General features: G+C 38.6%; 1 protein-coding gene across 3 annotated transcripts in view; it reads left to right on the top strand.

Annotated features, from left to right (window-relative positions):
• The window catches only part of DENND5A (DENN domain containing 5A), a 111,068-nt gene that overhangs the window by 43,727 nt on the left and 48,970 nt on the right, over positions 1 to 18,371 (top strand). For all 3 annotated transcript variants that reach the window (XM_007459860.1, XM_007459859.1, XM_007459861.1), the window contains one exon: positions 9,958 to 10,145. In XM_007459860.1, the coding sequence (XP_007459922.1) occupies positions 9,958 to 10,145 (188 nt within the window). The remainder of the gene's footprint in view (positions 1 to 9,957; positions 10,146 to 18,371) is intronic.

Below are 18,371 nucleotides of genomic sequence, written 5' to 3'. Positions count from 1 at the left end.
CAGAGTTATTTCTGCCCCTTCCTCAGCCTGACAGTAACGATGATCCTTCCTATATTTGAAAAAATATATTTGAGAAAATGAGGATGTGTTGCTTTTTTCTGTTGTTTGTTTGTTATAACTGAATTGTTTTTATAAATGAGAGGTTAAGTGATGGTGAGCAGCAGATTTGGACAAAACAGTAAAATGGAGCAGAAGGAAACAAATGTTTATTAAAGGAGCCAGATAAGTAACATAAAATTCATTCATTCAGTACATGTTTATTCAGAATCTGCTGTGTGCCAGGAGTTATTCTAGGGGCTAGAGATTCAGGGTGGACAAAATAGATAAAAATCCCTGCTATAATAGAACTTATATTTCAGTGGGGAAAGAGAGGTGATTTTTTTTTTTTTTGGCCTCATGGCTTGTGGGATCTTAGTTCCCTGAGCAAGGATTGAACCTGGGCCCTGGCAGTGAAAGCACTGAGTCTTAACCACTGGACTGCCAGGGAATTCCCCCCCAACCTTTTTTTTTTTTTGAGAGGTGATTAAATAAATAAATAAAAAATATATGTAGTATATAAGGTGGTAATAAGGTCTGTGGAGAAGAATAAAACAGGAAGGAAGATAGTACTGGGGGAAGGGAAATTCCAATTTTTAATAGAGTGATTAGGTTAGGCCTCTGTGAGCAACCCATGTTAATGTCTAGGAAGAGTATTCCAGGCAAAGGGCACAGGAAGTAGAAAGGTTCTGAGACAAAAATGTGATTGGGGGCTTCCCTGGTGGCGCAGTGGTTGAGAATCTGCCTGCTAATGCAGGGGACATGGGTTTGAGCCCTGGTCTGGGAGGACCCCACATGCCGCGGAGCAACTAGGCCCTTGAGCCACAACTACTGAGCCTGCGCGTCTGGAGCCTGTGCTCCGCAACAGGAGAGGCCGCAACAGTGAGAGGCCCGCGCATCGCGATGAAGAGTGGCCCCCACTCACCACAAGTAGAGAAAGCCCTCGCACAGAAACAAAGACCCAACACAGCCAAAAATTAATTAATTAATTAATAAACTCCTAGCCCCAACATCTTCTTTAAAAAAAAAATGTGATTGGTATGTTCAAGAACATTGAGGAAGCCTGGTAGATATCATGGTGTGAGAGAGCAGGAGTGTAGTAGCAGATAGTGTTAGAGACTTAACAGGAGGCCAAATTGTACAGAGTCCTGTAGGCCATTGTAAGGACTTTTTTACTCTGAGATGCTTAGTCATTGGAGGTTTTAAGAGTTTTGACTTTTTGTTTTGAAATAATTCCCAGCTTATAGAAGAGTTGTAAGAAATGTTCAAAGAACTCTTGTACACTCTCCCACAATACACCAGTTATTAACATTTAGCCACGGGCCTCCCTGGTGGCGCAGTGGTTCAGAGTCCGCCTGCCGATGCAGGGGATACGGGTTCGTGCCCCGGTCCGGGAGGATCCCACGTGCCGCGGAGCGGCTGGGCCAGTGAGCCATGGGCGCTGAGCTTGCGCGTCCGGCAACGGGAGAGGCCACGACAGTGAGAGGCCCACATATCGCAAAAAAAAAAAACATTTAGCCACATTTGTTTTATCATTCCCTCTGTATCTCTGTATGTGTGTGAACATAACTGAACCATTGAGAGTCATTGTAGACTCCATGTTCCTTGACTCCTCAATACTTCAGCTTTTATTTCATAAGAACAAGAACTTTTTTTTACATAACCATAGTATGATTAATAAATTTAGGAAATCTAACATTGATTAAATAACAATACTGTATTCAGGTTTTACCATTGTCCAATAATGTCTTTTATGATAAATTTTTAAAAATTTTAAAAATACACAATATTATATGTTTCAGGTGTACAACATAGTGATTCACAATTTTTAAAGGTTATATTCCATTTATAGTTATAAAATATTGGCTGCCCTGTGTTGTACAGTAAATCCTCGTAGCTTATTTATTTATTTTAAATTTATTTATTTTTGGCTGTGTTGGGTCTTCAATGTTGCGTGTGGGCTTTCTCTGGTTGCGGCGAGCAGGGGCTACTCTTCGTTGTGGTACGCAGGCCTCTCACTGTGGTGGCTTCTCTCGCTGCGGAGCACAGGCTCCCGGCACATGGGCTCCAGAGCGCAGGCCCAGCAGTTGTGACGCATGGGCCAAGCCGCTCCGTGGCATGTGGGATCCTCCTGGACCAGGGCCCGAACCCATGTCCCCTGCACTGGCAGGCAGATTCCCAACCACTGTGCCACCAGGGAAGTCCCCCTTGTAGCGTATTTTATACATAATAGTTTTTGCCTCTTAATCCTCTACCCCCCTATATTGCCCCTCCCCCTCTTCCTTCTCCCCTCTGGTAACCACTTGTTTGTTGTCTATATCTGTGGGTCTCTTTCTTTTTTTTAATAATCTCTAGTTTGTTTTATTTTTTAGATTTCACATAAAAGTGAATGATAATTTTTTTTTTTTTTGTGAATGATAATTTAAAAAAAAAATTCCTGGTCCAGGATTTAGTCCAGTAACATGCATTGCTTTTAGTAGTAAATTCCTCATGTCTTTAATGACTGACTTTTTTTTTTTTAATTATAATGTTTTATTTCTTTATAAAAAATGTATCAAGTAGTTTGAAAAGTGCTTGCTTTCTTCACATTATATGACTTATAACATGGAGTGTGCATCTTATCTTTGCCTTGGCAAACTGTCATACTCCTTTCTAAGTTTAAATCAGCTTCCAAAATTTTTAATGACTGACATTTTTGAAGAGTACAGGCAAGGTATTTTGCAGAATGTCTCTCAATTTCGGTTTGTCTGATGTTTCCTCATGACTAGATTCAGGTTATAAATTTTTGGCTGCAATATCACAGAAGTGATGTTGTGGTTCTCTCAGTGCATTGTATCTAGAGGCACATAATGTCTGTTTATCATCATAGGAGGCACATGGTGTTCATTTGTCCCATTTTTGGTAATGTTAATTTGATCACTTGGTTAAGACGATGTCTGCTGAGTTCCTTAACTGGAAAGTTATCATTTTTCCCTTTGTAATTAAGAAGTAATTTGTGGGGAGAAACCCTGTAAATATACTGTTTCTCTTCAAAATTTTGCCTGATAGCTTTAACATCCATTGATGATTCTAGTCTGAACCAGTTACCAGGATGGTTGCATTTTACTGTGAGGAAGAACATTTCATTCTCCCTTGTTTGTTTATTATTGTATGGACTCATAGATTTTTATTTTATTCAGTAGGTTATATAGGCCATTACTATGATTAATTATTTTGATGGTCAAATGTCCCAGATTTGGTCCATGGGCAGAGTCTGAAGGAGGCCATTTTAACAATCTAAGTGAGAGATTATGTTGTCTCTGAGTAGGGAGGTAACAGCGAAGTGGTATGATATGGTTGGATTCTGAAGGTGAAGTAATGGAGACTATGTTGAATTGAAGAGCATATACCCCTTCTAAAGTGGACAGCCACTAGTTAGCTCCAATTAATTCCTTGTGGAAATGCTGGCCTAATGTTACTAGGTCTTCCAGTTTTTCATGAGGACCCAGATTTTTTACGTGAAATTTTTGATTTTTAAACGTTGGTAACAACGTTCTTGTTGAACACTGCAGACTGAACAAAAGCATCTGTTGACTAAAATGTGGTTCCTGAGGTTTTACTTTGCAACTTGTTTAAAATAATGATGTTTCAGATTTCTGTCTCTGGGTGATGTATAGGCTTGTACAATTCTTGTTGCTTTTTTAGTTACTGTTTCTTGACTGGAGCTGGGCAAAACAGTTGACCCTTGAACAATGTGGGTTTGAACTGCACGGATCCTCTTATATGTGGATTTTTTTCAATAAATATGTACTATAGGACATGATCGATGGTTGGTTGAATCCTTGGATGTGGAACCGTGGATACAGAGGGCCGCCTGTAAAGTTATATGCAGGTATTCAACTGTGTGGGTGGTAGGCACCCCTAACCCACCTGTTGTTCAGAGGTCAACTGTACTTTGAAACAGAGACTTGGTTGAGTAGTGAAGACTGTCTGGTTTAAACCGGAACAGAGGAGAAACCAAACCAGATAGGATATTAAAATGTGCAGTGACATTTTAATACCTATGATGCAGTTGGGGATGTTTAAAGGTGAGAAAAGGAGGATTAAAACCAGAAATATGATAGGTAACATTTTTTCCTTCAGTGCTCCTTCTTATATTTCCCAGAATATGGGTTATTGTATACATAATAATCTTAAGAGGTTAGAAGGCAGTTGAGAAGGTTTGTGTGTAGAATCAAATTGAACTCAGGACCTAAAAGTCATGCTTAGCATGGTTAAAATAAACTTTTTCCGAAAACTTCCTGGGCATTGCTGAGCATGGCTGAGGCTAAAATGGAGTAGATTGCCTCTTATTGGATGTAGATTGTGCTCTCTATTGTTAATAGAGTACTTGAAACAATTCCGGTTGGTTTTCTTGAAGTAATTTTTATTTATGATTCAGAGAACTCATGTGGATGGAAATCTCTCTGGCCCTTGAAAAACATGCCTTTAGCACTCAGAGGTGGTGTTGCCCACTACATGTCCTGCCTTCTGAATAGAAAAGAGGTGTTATTTAGGGAAAGTCTTTTTTTTAAGATATGTATAGATCATTTTAAACATGCCTTTAGCACTCAGAGGTGGTGTTGCCCACTACATGTCCTGCCTTCTGAATAGAAAAGAGGTGTTATTTAGGGAAAGTCTTTTTTTTAAGATATGTATAGATCATTTTATTTACTACTGGATAATATTTGTTCTTTGTTCCCTATAGAGATAGCTGTTCTTTAATAGCATATGTTTAGTGGTTGTTTTAAAATTATACAGAGAGCAGAAGTTCTTTATCTGATGTGATTTAGTGGGGTAGTGAATTTGATAATTGAAAAAGTCACTTAAGTTTGGGAATCCTAAAAGGGTATATACATCCCTTAAACATTTTAATTTAAACCATATGACTGTATAATCACCAGTCTTTTGATGAAGTGTCTGTGCATTTTCTTTGATTATGGATCCACTAATCAGGGGTGTGCATTGTTTCTCTTGCATAACTCTCACCCATAATTCATTCACTGAGTTTTCCAGTTTTTAAAGTGGAGCGAGAACTTTTAAAGGACCTTGCAAAAGAACCATAGTAGATGCTAGTTTTCCCAAGTGTTTTGCACTTAAGTGATATGCCTAATTCAATTGCTGTATTTTTAGTGACTTTGCTTTACTGAGTCTTTTTAAAGCATTTAATTTTGTTTTCAGAGAAACAGTTCTTTTTTTTGTCCTCATATTTACCATTTATTTACATAATATTTGGTTAAATTATACAACCCAGTAATAAGTTCAACTAGTGCACACAAGCTTGGAAACAAATGCATACGTTAGTATTTTTTAATTAATTTTTTAATTGAAGTATAGTTGATGTACAATATTATGTAAGTTACAGGTATACAATATAGTGACTCACAATTTTTAAAGGTTATACTCCATTTATACGTATAAAATATTGGCTGTATTCCCCGTGTTGTACAATGTATCCTTGTAGCTTATTTTATACATAACCTTGCATTAGTTTTTGTTTTTGTTGTTTTTGCAAAAGTAATACAAACTCAAGGCATGCAATCAAAACAATTTTAAAGGGAATAAAATGAAATCTCCTTCCTCTCTCCTTCCTGTGGTAGCCGGAGATCAAGTTTCTTGTGCATCCCTAATGAAATAATAGTTTTTTAAAACAAATAAATAATGTGTGGACAAACAGTGCAGAGAGAATTGAATGTTTCCCTTTCTTCTTTTTTCTCTGTGCGGGCTTTCTCTAGTTGTGGTGAGCAGGGGCTACTCTTCGTTGCGATGTGTGGGCTTCTCATTGCGGTGGCTTCTCTTGTTGCGGAGCACGGGCTCTAGGCATGCGGGCTTCAGTAGTTGCGGCTCATGGGCTCAGTAGTTGTGGCGCGCAGGCTCTAGAGTGCAGGCTCAGTAGTTGTGGTGCACGGGCTTAGTTTCTCCGCGGCATGTGGGGTCTTCCCGGACCAGGGATCGAACCCATGTCCCCTGCATTGGCAGGTGGATTCTTAACCACTGCGCTACCAGGGACGTCCCTGTTTCCCTTTCTTTTTGATCTAAAATCCTACCCTTGTGAGATAATCCCTTGATTTTTTTTCATGCCCTCCTCCTAAATACTTTTATATAATGCACTATTTTTAATGTAGTGTTGCACATGTATTAATTATAATATTCTTTAAATTATATACATTTTGATATACATATGGTATATTAAAGTAAAACTTGGAAAATATTACAAAAGGGTGTATGTACAGTGACGTGTTAAGACTTATCACATTTTGATATACATATGGTATATTAAAGTAAAACTTGGAAAATATTACAAAAGGGTGTATGTACAGTGACGTGTTAAGACTTATCACTGTTTCCTGTTTCCTTGCATATACAGCATGTATACCTTTTAAAAACAACACAGATGGGAGCATACTAATCATTGTTTTATACCTTCTTTCATTTAACAGTTTATCTTGGAGATATCAGGACATAGATTAGGTTGTTTCCTAAGAACAAAGATTGCATGAGAAACATCCTTGTTCATACAATTTTCACAGAAGTGTGAGTAAGCAAGGACAGTTTCTAATTCAATTTCTGATTTGCAGGAACTTCCCTGTAGTTTGTTTTAGGAGTGAACTTATCTGTAAAGTGATCCCAAGTCTAATGTCTTTCTCTGCACAGAGAGAAGTCATAAGAATGTGCTGATTATTCTCTCTTCACCACTCAGAAGTGGTTGTAATCCCAGTATGCTTTGCATTATCTCCTTTTGTTAAAAGTAATTGCTCATTACAGCATTATGGGAGCTGTGAGAAAACCCAGAGAGTTGCCTCCAGCTGAAGTGTTTCCAGTTGATTTTGATTGGCTAAAACTCTTTGGATGCAGATGACCTTCATCTGTTTCCTATTTATTAGTTTCACCTTCTTGGAATGATGAGCACAGAGACAGGCAATGGCAAAGGAGGTACTGATTTTATCGTTTGTACTGGTGTATAGAAATGGATTTTGTGCTGTTGCTTACAGCTCTGGGAGGTCAGCATCCTAGTGTGGGTACCACGGGTTGATGGATCCCGGAGGCATGGTTTATTAGGCCATCCTTCAAGATGAGTTGTTGCTTTTTTAAAATACAAAAATGTAGGGAAAACGAAACCCACAACTCAGACCAGAGAGGCCATAAAATTCCAAGTTTCTAGTATCTGTAAAACCAAACCATATAAATGGAAAACAGTTTAGCCTTGAGAGAGGAGATGATTTCTCATCCCCTAAAGTGTTTTGTTTCTAAGAATAGCACACTTTCAAGTGCATCACAGGGAATTCTTCAGGGATTTCAATCTGAGGCGAATAAGGTTACCCACTCTAGCAGAAATAAGTGGGCTGAGTTCCAGATACTGGATTAGACTCATCCTGAAGAGTAGGGAAAAACCAGAACTAGATGTCTGTGCTATTGAAAAGCCTGCTTTTATGGAGCAGAGGAAGCCCCTTCCTTCAGACTTTAGCATGCCCTGTTTCATGATTAGAGAGTAGATAGATGTTCCCTGACACTGTAACTAGGTACACTATAAGGAGTAGTCCAGTGTCCAGGAAGCCTCATGAGGAAGGCATTTCAGGGACTCCTTTACTCAGTGTCTGTTGGACCCCTATGAGATGTTCTTGTCTCTGAGCAGACCTGTCAGGAAGGCCAGCCACGTAAAGGAGTAGCACCCGCTTTATTGACTTTCGGTAAAAGAAGCACCTTTTTGGTTTTCACATGATTGGAAAGGCCTTGCTCCTTCCTGCCTTTTTAAAAAAAACCCAGAAATGGTGTGTGTCTATATGTGTGTGTACACTGAAACGGGGGGGAGAAATTATTCAGTGTAATATTTATTCAAAATGTGTGTTTAAGAGCCAGTGTTGGGACACAGTAAGACTGGACCTTCAGCTTTAAATATCTCTTGGAGGTTTTCTCCCACACCTTTACATTCTTTTGATCATCTTAAGTTTGAATTTTAAAGTATATTCTTATCATGTCTGAGATTATTGCTCTTAGTAGATTATTTACAGGCATTCATATCTAGAAAAGAGAGGTGAAAGATACAAAAACTGAGGCCTCGCCTAGAGAATCATTAGAATTCTTCTTAATAATAATTGTTAGAATAATCATAGAGCAGGAAGATTTCAACAGAAAGATAACAAGCAAAGTTGTACAGGTGCCCCATGGAACTGAGATATCTCAGAAGAGGCTGAAGATAGAACTTGCAGTGGCCTAAATTTTGTTCCTCAGTTGTTGCTTACTCTCACGTTGGAGTAAATACTTTTTCTGAAAGGCTATATAGATTATCTGTTTAATCCTTGAAAGAGTTTTTGTTTGTTTGTTTTGTAATTTGGGAAATAGTTTTGTTGTTGCTTCAATTGGGAGAGGGTCCTCACCAAATAGTCTTTAATATGGGAATGGCAGTGCTTTGTGGGGCACAGTGAAAAATGAGATCGACTTTCTTCTTGAACTCTTATCAGTCTGTTCCTGATTTTAGTGAATATGAAAAGCTTGCGCTCTTTTGTCCTTCTGCTAAAGCAGTTGTATTTTTTAAAAAATAATTATTGATGACCAAATCTCTGAGCTCAGTTTTACCCGCTGATTGTTTTACATCACTTATCTATTATCTATCAAATGCCTTAGCTTTCCCCGAAGAAGCGTGAGGCACTTCCTCAGAGTGTACTCAAAATGTTTGAGACGATGAAGTTTTAGTCATCGATTTTTATTTATTTGCATTACTAGTTAAAAAAGAAAACTATTTCCAGGTCATGCTTAGCCAGGAGCAAGGTGGTAAGCTGCTCCAAAGTTTTACTGGTGAGCACAAAGGATGCTTTGCTAAAACCTAGTTGATATATATCAGCTTCTGCTCACTTCCTACTCATTCTTCTTCATTTTCTGGAAAGCTTTTTGTTATTTATTACTCATTTATGAACCAAGCTGGGATTTGCTTAAATGGTGGGCTGAGTTTTTAGTGCATAAAACTGTTTAACTCCTGTGAAAACTCATTTGAAATCAGCCATTCCAGGAGGATATTACTCATATGATTTTAAAATTGATGTTCCTACTTTGTCTTTAAGTGTCTGAAAACATCATACCATTTGTAAATAGTAATGTGTTAAATCTCAATCTATTGTATTGGCTTTGCTGATGTATTTTTTACTCATTTTAAAAATAAAACAAGTCTAGAAATTGCATTCTGAAGAAAAGCTAAGCTTTGAGCACAAGCTTCTCTTCCAAGATATGCTCTCTGACCTAGAATAAGAGTTTTGAGTAATGAAAGTCAATCTTCTGGGTCTTTCAGGTTCTAGGGGAGCTTTTTATCAAAGTGTTAAAATGACACTTTCATGCTGTTACCATTCAAGAAAGGTTGCCAGGTGGAAGGCAGACTTGGCTAGTGTGGAAAACCAGCCTCTGCATGCTTGAAGGTTCTTTGGGCTTGATCTTGAAGGCAAAGTTCACATCAGCTCCTTGTAGAATGCAGGCATGTGAGTGGTAAATGAGGTGTTTTGACATTCATGCTGAACAGAGACTAGACCACTGTTCCTTTTCTTTTTGTTCCACTTCCCCATTCTCCTTCTACTGAAGAGAATCTACTTAACATTCTGGTTTAGTATTTGGAGCAAGGTACTATTTATGATACCTATTGTATTTCTTTTTTTCTAAATTGTATTTCTATATTAAATTTTATTACTAGCATGGACCTGTGTGGGGGCGGTATACTTCAGCTTGTGGTCCACTGAGGTCTCTGGGTTGTCTCTCTGATACTCACAAGGGAATCATACTCTGAGCATACCCTTGCTGAAGTTTATCCTGTTCCTTTCTAAATGTGAAATTGTTGAAGATTTTAACTTACTATTTGAGAAGCAAGTACCTTATTTTTGACTGGTTTTGTGTGTGTTTTGTTTTGTTTTTTTTCTGACCTAGATTACCAGAGACTGATGACTGTGGCGGAGACAATTACAGCTCTCATGTTTCCTTTCCAGTGGCAGCATGTCTATGTTCCTATTCTCCCAGCTTCTCTCCTACATTTCTTAGATGCTCCTGTGCCATACCTGATGGGCTTGCATTCCAATGGCCTGGATGACCGGTCAAAACTGGAGCTGCCTCAAGAGGTAAGAAAAACGTGGAGCTTGGGTGCTGGTGCCTGTGGCCCTGGTACACAGGGAGAGAAGGGCTTTGGGATGAGCCCAGGGTGGTATCACCAAATTTATTTTCTTCTGGGGAACACAAACAACTTTCCAGGAAAAAAGTAAAAACAATGAACATCTAGCTCAATTTATATAATTCCAGAAACACTTATTTCCTCTATCACCTGACATACTTTTATAATAATCTGTTTATACTATTGTGAACTGCCTTTTTCAAACATGATATTTTACATATTTTTAAGAAAATCTTTTTATTATGTAAAAGTTTAAACTTACACAGAAGAGTAGCATAGTGAATCTCTGTGTTTTCAATACTTAGCTTTAACAGTTATCATACATTTAAATTGTATTTTACTTTTGTACTTTCTACCCCCTATTTTTTAAAGAAATTCCACATAATGTAGTTTTACAACTGCTTTAGGAGCCAGACATGTATTAATAAATGAGTGGTTTTGTTTTATAGGCCACAGTTACTCTGTAAAAGTTGACCTGATCATAGTGATTCTTGTAGTACTGAATGTAGCTTTGAAAACTTTCCTTGCTCAAGATAAGGAAGGCCTTGAGAGAATGCTTCTCCTCCCCTGCTGTGAGGACGGCCTGCTCCTCTTTCCTATTGTTTCAAATACTAAAATAATTGATTAAAAAATATATTTGTTTATTTACTACTTCATTCTAAAATAGATTTAAAGCATCATTAGAAATAAGATTGTCTTGGTTTTATTTTCCTAGAATTACCAAGAGAACTGGTCTACCTCTTATGGTCATTTTGTGGCTTGTATGAAACTAGCTGGGGGAAGGCCTTTCCTACTCTGAATTTCGTAGTCAACAGAAAGGCCTGGGAAGAAGACTTGGGACTATGCACACACTGGTATCAACATGACTCTGTCTCATCCTTCCACCAATGATTTTTGGGGGGAAGATTTTTATGTATAGCTGAGGAATATGAGTAAGGGGACCTCCAAAGAAGAGACCGTTCTCATGGAATTGGATCTAAGCAGCATTCACACTGTTGGGCATGTCTGGGCAGCCATCTTGATGAACATACCTGATAATTAGATCATACCCGTAATGTTTAAGTTATAGTCAATTGCATCTCTTTTTCTCTCTCCTTTGGTTTTGTTTTTATTTATTTATTTATTTGGCTGTGTCGGGTCTTAGTTGCGGTGCGTGGGCTCAGTAGTTGCAACACGTGGGCTTTCTAGTTGTGGCACAAGGGCTCTGGAGCGTGTGGGCTCAGTAGTTGCAGCACGCGGGCTTAGTTGCCCCGCAGCATGTAGGATCTTAGTTCCCCGACCAGGGATTGAACCCACGTCCCTTGCATTGGAAGGTGGATTCTCTTTTTCTTTTTAAAATTTATTTATTTAATTTACTTATTTTTGGCTGCATTGGGTCCTCGTTGCTGCACGCAGGCTCCCCCCAGCTGTGGCGAGCGGGGGCCACCTCTCGCCACGGTACGCGGTCTTCCCATTGTGGTGGCTTCTCCTGTTGCAAAGCACGGGCTCTAGGTGCGCGGGCCTCAGTAGTTGTGGCTCGTGAGCTCTAGAGCACAGGCTCAGTAGCTGTTGTGCACGGGCTTAGTTGGTCTGCAGCATGTGGGATCTTCCCAGACCAGGGCTCGAACCCATGTCCCTTGCATTGGCAGGTGGATTCTTAACCACTGCGCCACCAGGAAAGCCCCGGAAGGTGGATTCTTAACCACTGGACCCCCAAGGAAGTCCCTCGCCTTTGGTTTTAGAATCAGAATGTCTTCCTTGTAGTTCTTTCCGTTTCTGCCTCCTTTGAATCTATAGAGCTTTGTGCTATTTGGGGTGGGACAAGATTAATTAAGGAAGAAAAGGTCTAAATAATGTCAACTAAAAAAATGCAGGAGGCTGCAAAAAGAACAGAGTTTATTTGGGGGCTTAAGAATTGCAGTTGAGGAGACACAGATTCAGTTAACCCTGAAAGAGTATTCCGAGGAAGAGAAAGAGTCGGGGGCTTATAAAGACAAAACCCACGAGGTTGTTAAAAGTTGCCCTGGTGAGAGTTCTGATCGACTCTGATGCGAGTCAAAATATTTGCCCTTAAGAAATCACAGGTTATTTTAGGGTAGGGGTCTTGTAAGTATATAGACTGTCACGAATTGTTTTAGGGTAAGGGTCTGATTAGTATCTTGAGTTTCTGGCAGGTGTTCTGGTGTTCGGTTCTTCATCAGGTCAAAAGGTCAGCTTCCATCCAGGCTGAGTCATGCAAACATCGTACTTCCTTAATGGCTTCCCAGCTCCATTTTAGAGATCTCTCTTAGAAATACTGACTCCATTTTGACTTTCCTTTCACAATGATGGAGAAAACCATTGAGTTTGGGGTACTGGGTTTTTATATGTATTTGTCTACTGATAAATATGCATAAAGGGTAGATATCAAAGATTGGAGAGTGGGGAGCTTTTTGTTGTTGCTTTAAATGATTGCATATTTAATACTGACAGCTCCTTCTGGTAAACCTAATTATCATTTTGTAAAAGTCAAAATAAGAATAACAGTGAAAATGTTCATTGCAGCTCTATTGACAATAGTCTGGACATGGAAGCAACCTAAGTGTCCATCGACAGATGAATGGATAAAGAAGATGTGGCACATATATACAGTGGAATATTACTCAGCAATAAAAAGAAACGAAATTGAGATATTTGTAGTGAGGTGGATGGACCTCGAGTCTGTCATACAGAGTGAAGTAAGTCAGAAAGAGAAAAACAAATACCGTATGCTGACACATATATATGGAATCTAAAAAACACACAAGAAAATGTCATGAAGAACGTAGGGGCAAGACGGGAATAAAGACGCAGACCTAGTAGAGAATGGACTTGAGGATATGGGGAGAGGGAAGGGTAAGCTGGGACGAAGTGAGAGAGTGGCATGGACATATATACACTACCAAACGTAAAATAGATAGCTAGTGGGGAAGCAGCCACATAGCACAGGGAGATCAGCTTGGTGCTTTGTGATCCCCTAGAGGGGTGGGATAGGGAGGGTGGGAGGGAGATGCAAGAGCTACATGGGGTGGGGATATATATATGTATATGTATAGCTGTTTCACTTTGTTATAAAGCAGAAACCATCACACCATTGTAAAGCAATTATACTCCAAAATAGATGTTAAATAAAAAAGAAAGAAAGAATAACAGTAATAAATGATTGAAGGTAGAAAACCAAAGAGGCATGCATAATCTGATAAATAGGTCACTAGGCCAGAAGCCAGATTTCTGTTTTTTTTTCATCTTTGGCATCAGCTTGCTGTATACTTGGGGCAAATTCTATTTTCTGTAGGCTCTCTCAGCATTATTTTGTGTGTGCTTCATGTATGTGGGTGTGTGAAGAGGCTGCTGGGAGACCAGCAGTTTTCTTAACAGGACTGAGAAACTGGATTGTTTGAGAAATCCAAAATTTCACTCTGTTCTGGGATATTGGATTCTTCACTTTTGCAGCCTCTGCCATTGCTGCATCTTTTGTACTCTGCTTCTCCTTGTGGTCTACTTGAGGAGTGGTGACAGTGGCATTGTAGAATACCTGTGTGTATTTCATAAGCAGTTCTAGGGTTTCAGAGTCCGACTTCATCCAGCCTGTTCCTCTGAAGTTTATGTACTTGTGCGGACAATTACGTAGCTGGATATTTTCTAACTTGAGTTTTAGTAGATAACCTCTGGGATATCTTAGTCTGTGCAGCCCCCATGGATAACTTTAGGCTAGTGAGAAAAGACTGGCTTTCTCAAGGAGTGAAGCACCATGAAAGGTACACATAATGAATGGAGCATGATAATATCTCTGAAAGACAGCTTTGGAATGTCTCAGAAACGATACATTTATAGTTAAAAATTCTAACAACGCACAAAAGTATAAAGTAAAAATTACCTCAGATTTTACCACCCAGAGATAACTACTTTCAACATTTTGGTGGCCATCCTGTGGTATCTTTACAATGCTAGAAGTGAGCCTTGGGGCTGGGAAATGCACTTCGGCCTTTGCAGGTGGGCACCATTAGGGTAGTGGGGTGGGGGCACATTAGACTTATAAAAGGGACTTTGTCCAGAGACATGGAGAGTGTACATTCTCTAACCCCCCAAGTCAGAATTCATCGGTTGCTGCCCTATCTTTGGGCATCAAAAGTCTGTGAAAAGCCCTTTGTTTCTTTTTACACCAACACATGAGCTCAGCTGGCCCTGAGCAAGTGAGAGTGCTGAGCTGCCTTTGTGAGGCATTCTTTGTCTTGTGCTTCTCTTTTGGGTTTCATTGTCTGAGCACAGGAAGGAGGCAGTTCTTCCACAGCTATGTCAGGGGAAGGGGGTGTTACTTCTTTCTATCTTGGGCCTCTCTTTCCTACTTTTTTTTTCTCCTTTCTCAGGATACTTTTTCAATAGCTTTTCCCCAGTTATCTGTTGAACTCCCCTTCAGTGAATAACTTGAAGATAGACTAGCCAGTGAGGCTGTCTGTGATTTGGTGGTAGAAACTCAGGCCTGGGAAGGGCCATTGTGACCTTTTGCAGGAAGGGATTTGGGGAACTTTTTGTGGTTTGGGATATCCATGTGATCACTACCCCAGAGTAGCAAAGTCTTCCCATGGCCTCTCCCAACGAGACAGGAGGTTAACTGAGGAAGACTGATCACTTGGGTTCAGTGCCCCTTCCAGGTTGCTTCTTGTCTCCCAAGCTGTTTTGCAGGAGTTGGCCTCTTTTCAGGTGAGGAAGGGGGAGCATGAGGGGTTTGAGGTAGGTTTGTAAGTTACTTCTGTTTGCCAGAGCCCTCAGAGAGGAGAAAGCGTGAGGCTGTTGTATGAGTCTAGTAATTGAATGGCCCCCTTTTCATTTTGCCTTCTTATCCCTACCTGCTTCAGCCCAACTCTGCAAAGAATGGCTAGTAGTGTCTCAGAGGCTCCTATCTTAATATCTGAAGTGTGCCTGAGCTGCTTTCTTTTCTCTGGCCACCTCTATCTAGGAGTGTCTACAATATGTGGATACAGCATTTGGAGTTTATAAACTTCTTTACAGACATTCTGTGTTTGGTCAATAGCAGTGGAAGAAAAGCCAGCCAAGCATTGTTGAGTGGTTATAGTTGTATTTAGCTGCCTTTATGTTTCCTATTGGACAAACTGGTTTTTTCCTCGAAAGAGAGGAGGACCAAGAGGATAAATGATTGCACTGTGTGCTTCTGGTGGGTCCCAGTGCTTTTCTTCTGTTAGCTGTATGGACAGGCTTATGAGGCAGGTGAGCTTCATGACTAGATGATTTAATTCTGTCTTTACTATATTTTTTAATTGCTTGACCTGAAGGCACTTATAATTTTAAAATCTTAGAGGAATAAACAAAAAATAGGTGTTATTTTTAGGTGTTAAACATTTATCGTCTCTTTAACAAGGATGGGTTTAAAGTTGTTATCTAGTGGAGGAAATCTAGAAGGTGAGATTTAAAGTGATTCTTCTAATTTTTGAATCTTGGATATGGGAAAGTTCTCTTTATTAGTTATAGATTTGTAAATGGAGTAATTTATGCACTCAGCAAATGTGTATTGAATGAATGCATACATGGACATGTTAAAACATGCAGTTTTAATAGATTGAGAGTTTGTGGAATAGTTATATTAATCTGGATTTACTGTATGGTCCTCCTGCCTCTTAGAATACAAGACTTACTGGTACAGGGATAAACAGCAGGATCAGTGGAACAGTATTTTGATATATAATAAACATACCATGCCAAAGAACTTTTTAATAACGGAGCTGGAAAAATTGCTTGTCCATAGGGAAAAAAAGTAAAGAAGGATTCCTACCCAACGCCCTAATAAAATCAACTTGAGACAGATTAAGCAGTTAAATGTCAAAAAGAAAAATTTTAATCTTCTCGAAGAAAATATTAATAAATACCTTTTTGACCTTTGGGTAGGTAGGGACTTTGTAAACAAGATGAAGAAAGCACTTTCCATAAAATAAAAGATTGATAACTTTGATGTTTTTAATTAAGAAAAAGACATCTTAAAATGAAAAAATAAAAACTAGGAGAAGATATGTGTAGGACACATATAGCCTATGAAGAGTTAGCATCAGGAGGTTATAAAGAACTCCTACAAATCAGTAAGAAGATAAGCATCCCAATAGAAAAATGGGCTAAAGACATGAAGAGGGATTGTACAAAAAATACACATTTCTTCACTAGCAATCAGGGAAGTGTAAATAAATGTACCCACTAAAGTAGTAATATTAAGAAATCTGATGATACCAAGTTTTGGAAATATTTGAATCAGTAGAATCACTTTAGATTGTTGGTGAAAATGTAAATTGTTATAACCACTTTGGAACACAGCTAGGCCTTATAAAATTGAACATTTGCATACCTCACAACATAGCAGTTCTACTCCTAGGATATACCCAAGAGAAGATCTTGCACACGTGTCCAAGAAAACATGTATAACAATGTAAAAACAATAAACAGGAGGCAAGTCAAATGCCTTTTGATGGGAAAATTGATGAACAAAAATATTCAAGTGAAAATGAATAATGGGTAGCTACACACAACAAAATGGCTGAATCTTAGTAACTTAATGTTCAGTGAAGAAAAATAGTACCACAAGACTGTGTAAAGAACAATAATCCTTTTATAAAATTCAAAAACAAGCAAAAATTTAAAGGCATGTACTATACATACGTGATAAATTAAAAAACAAAAGGCAAAAAGATAATAAACAGAATTCAGGATAGTGATTACAGGGGTGGGACTGTGTAGGTTGAGGGATGGGATTGGGGAGGAGTACATAAGTAGGTAAAAATATTGATAGTTTCTAGTTCTTGGGTTGGACTGGTTAAAAAAAAAAAAGAATTTCTTTAAGATTTTTTCCCCGAAAGTTGTCAGTTCACATTCCCAATAACAGTGTATGAGTTGTTTGTTTCCTAGTAACTTTGCCAGCATTGGACATTATAAATCTTTTAAATCTGTGCTAATCCAGGAGGTAAAAAATATTTTGTTTGCATTTCTTGGTTTATTAGTGAAATTGAACATCTTTTCATATATTTGAAGTTAATTAACTGAAACTTCTTCTGTGTTTGCCTTTTATAACCTGTTTCCATTTTTCAGCTGGGTAAATTATCTTTATCTCAATAATTTCTTTGGATGTTAAACTTTTACATGTTATGTATGACAATTATTGTTTCCCAGATTATCTTTAATTATTTTTATGGCAGTAATTATCTTTATGTTTTTTAGCCTTGTATAAAGTTTAGAAAGTCCAACTCTACCCTAAGGCATAATAGTAATCTTTTATATTTTCTTTTAATACTTTTGTGGGGGTATTTATTTTTTCACTTTTTGTTATAGAAAATGTTGAACACATGTAAGAGTAAAGAGACTAGCATCCATCATTACACAGTAATCATCAACTCATGGCCACTCTTCTTTCTATATCCTCCACTCTTTTCCCATTTACCCTACTGGATTATTTTGAAGCAAATCTCACACAGCATTATTATGTCATCATATATTTAGTATGTATCTCTAAAAGATAGAGATTCTTTTTTAAAACATAAAGTGGCTTTATTTTTTATATTTATTAATTAATTAATTTATTTTTGCTGTGTTGGGTCTTCGTTTCTGTGCGAGGGCTTTCTCTAGTTGTGGCAAGCGGGGGCCACTCTTCATCGCGGTGCGCGGGCCTCTCACTATCGCGGCCTCTCTTGTTGCGGAGCACAGGCTCCAGACACGCAGGCTCAGTAATTGTGGCTCACGGGCCCAGTTGCTCCGCGGCATGTGGGATCTTCCCAGACCAGGCCTCGAACCCGTGTCCCCTGCATTAGCAGGCAGACTCTCAACCACTGCACCACCAGGGAAGCCCTATTTTTTATATTTAAATCTTCAGTCTGTCTCAAATTTATTTTTGAGTATGGTATTATACTTTAACATTTCTAAATGTACAGTCGTTTGTCCCCCAAATATTTATTGAATAATTCATCCACAAAAAATGGGTCTGTTCAAGACTGTTCTTTTCCAATAGATTATTGTTTTATATTTGTTTTCTTTTTTAAAAAACACTTTATTTATTTATTTTAAAATATTTCTTTATCTATTTGGCTGCACCGGGTCTTAGTTGTGGAATGTGGGATCTTCGTTGAGGCATGTGGGATCTTCACTTGCAGCATGTGGGATTTTAAATTGCAGCATGCGAACTCTTAGT

This window comes from Lipotes vexillifer, unplaced genomic scaffold, assembly GCF_000442215.2.
Source record: "Lipotes vexillifer unplaced genomic scaffold, Lipotes_vexillifer_v1.1 scaffold61, whole genome shotgun sequence".
NCBI classification, from domain to species: domain Eukaryota; kingdom Metazoa; phylum Chordata; class Mammalia; order Artiodactyla; family Lipotidae; genus Lipotes; species Lipotes vexillifer.
This window is presented reverse-complemented; position numbering and strand designations above follow the sequence as displayed.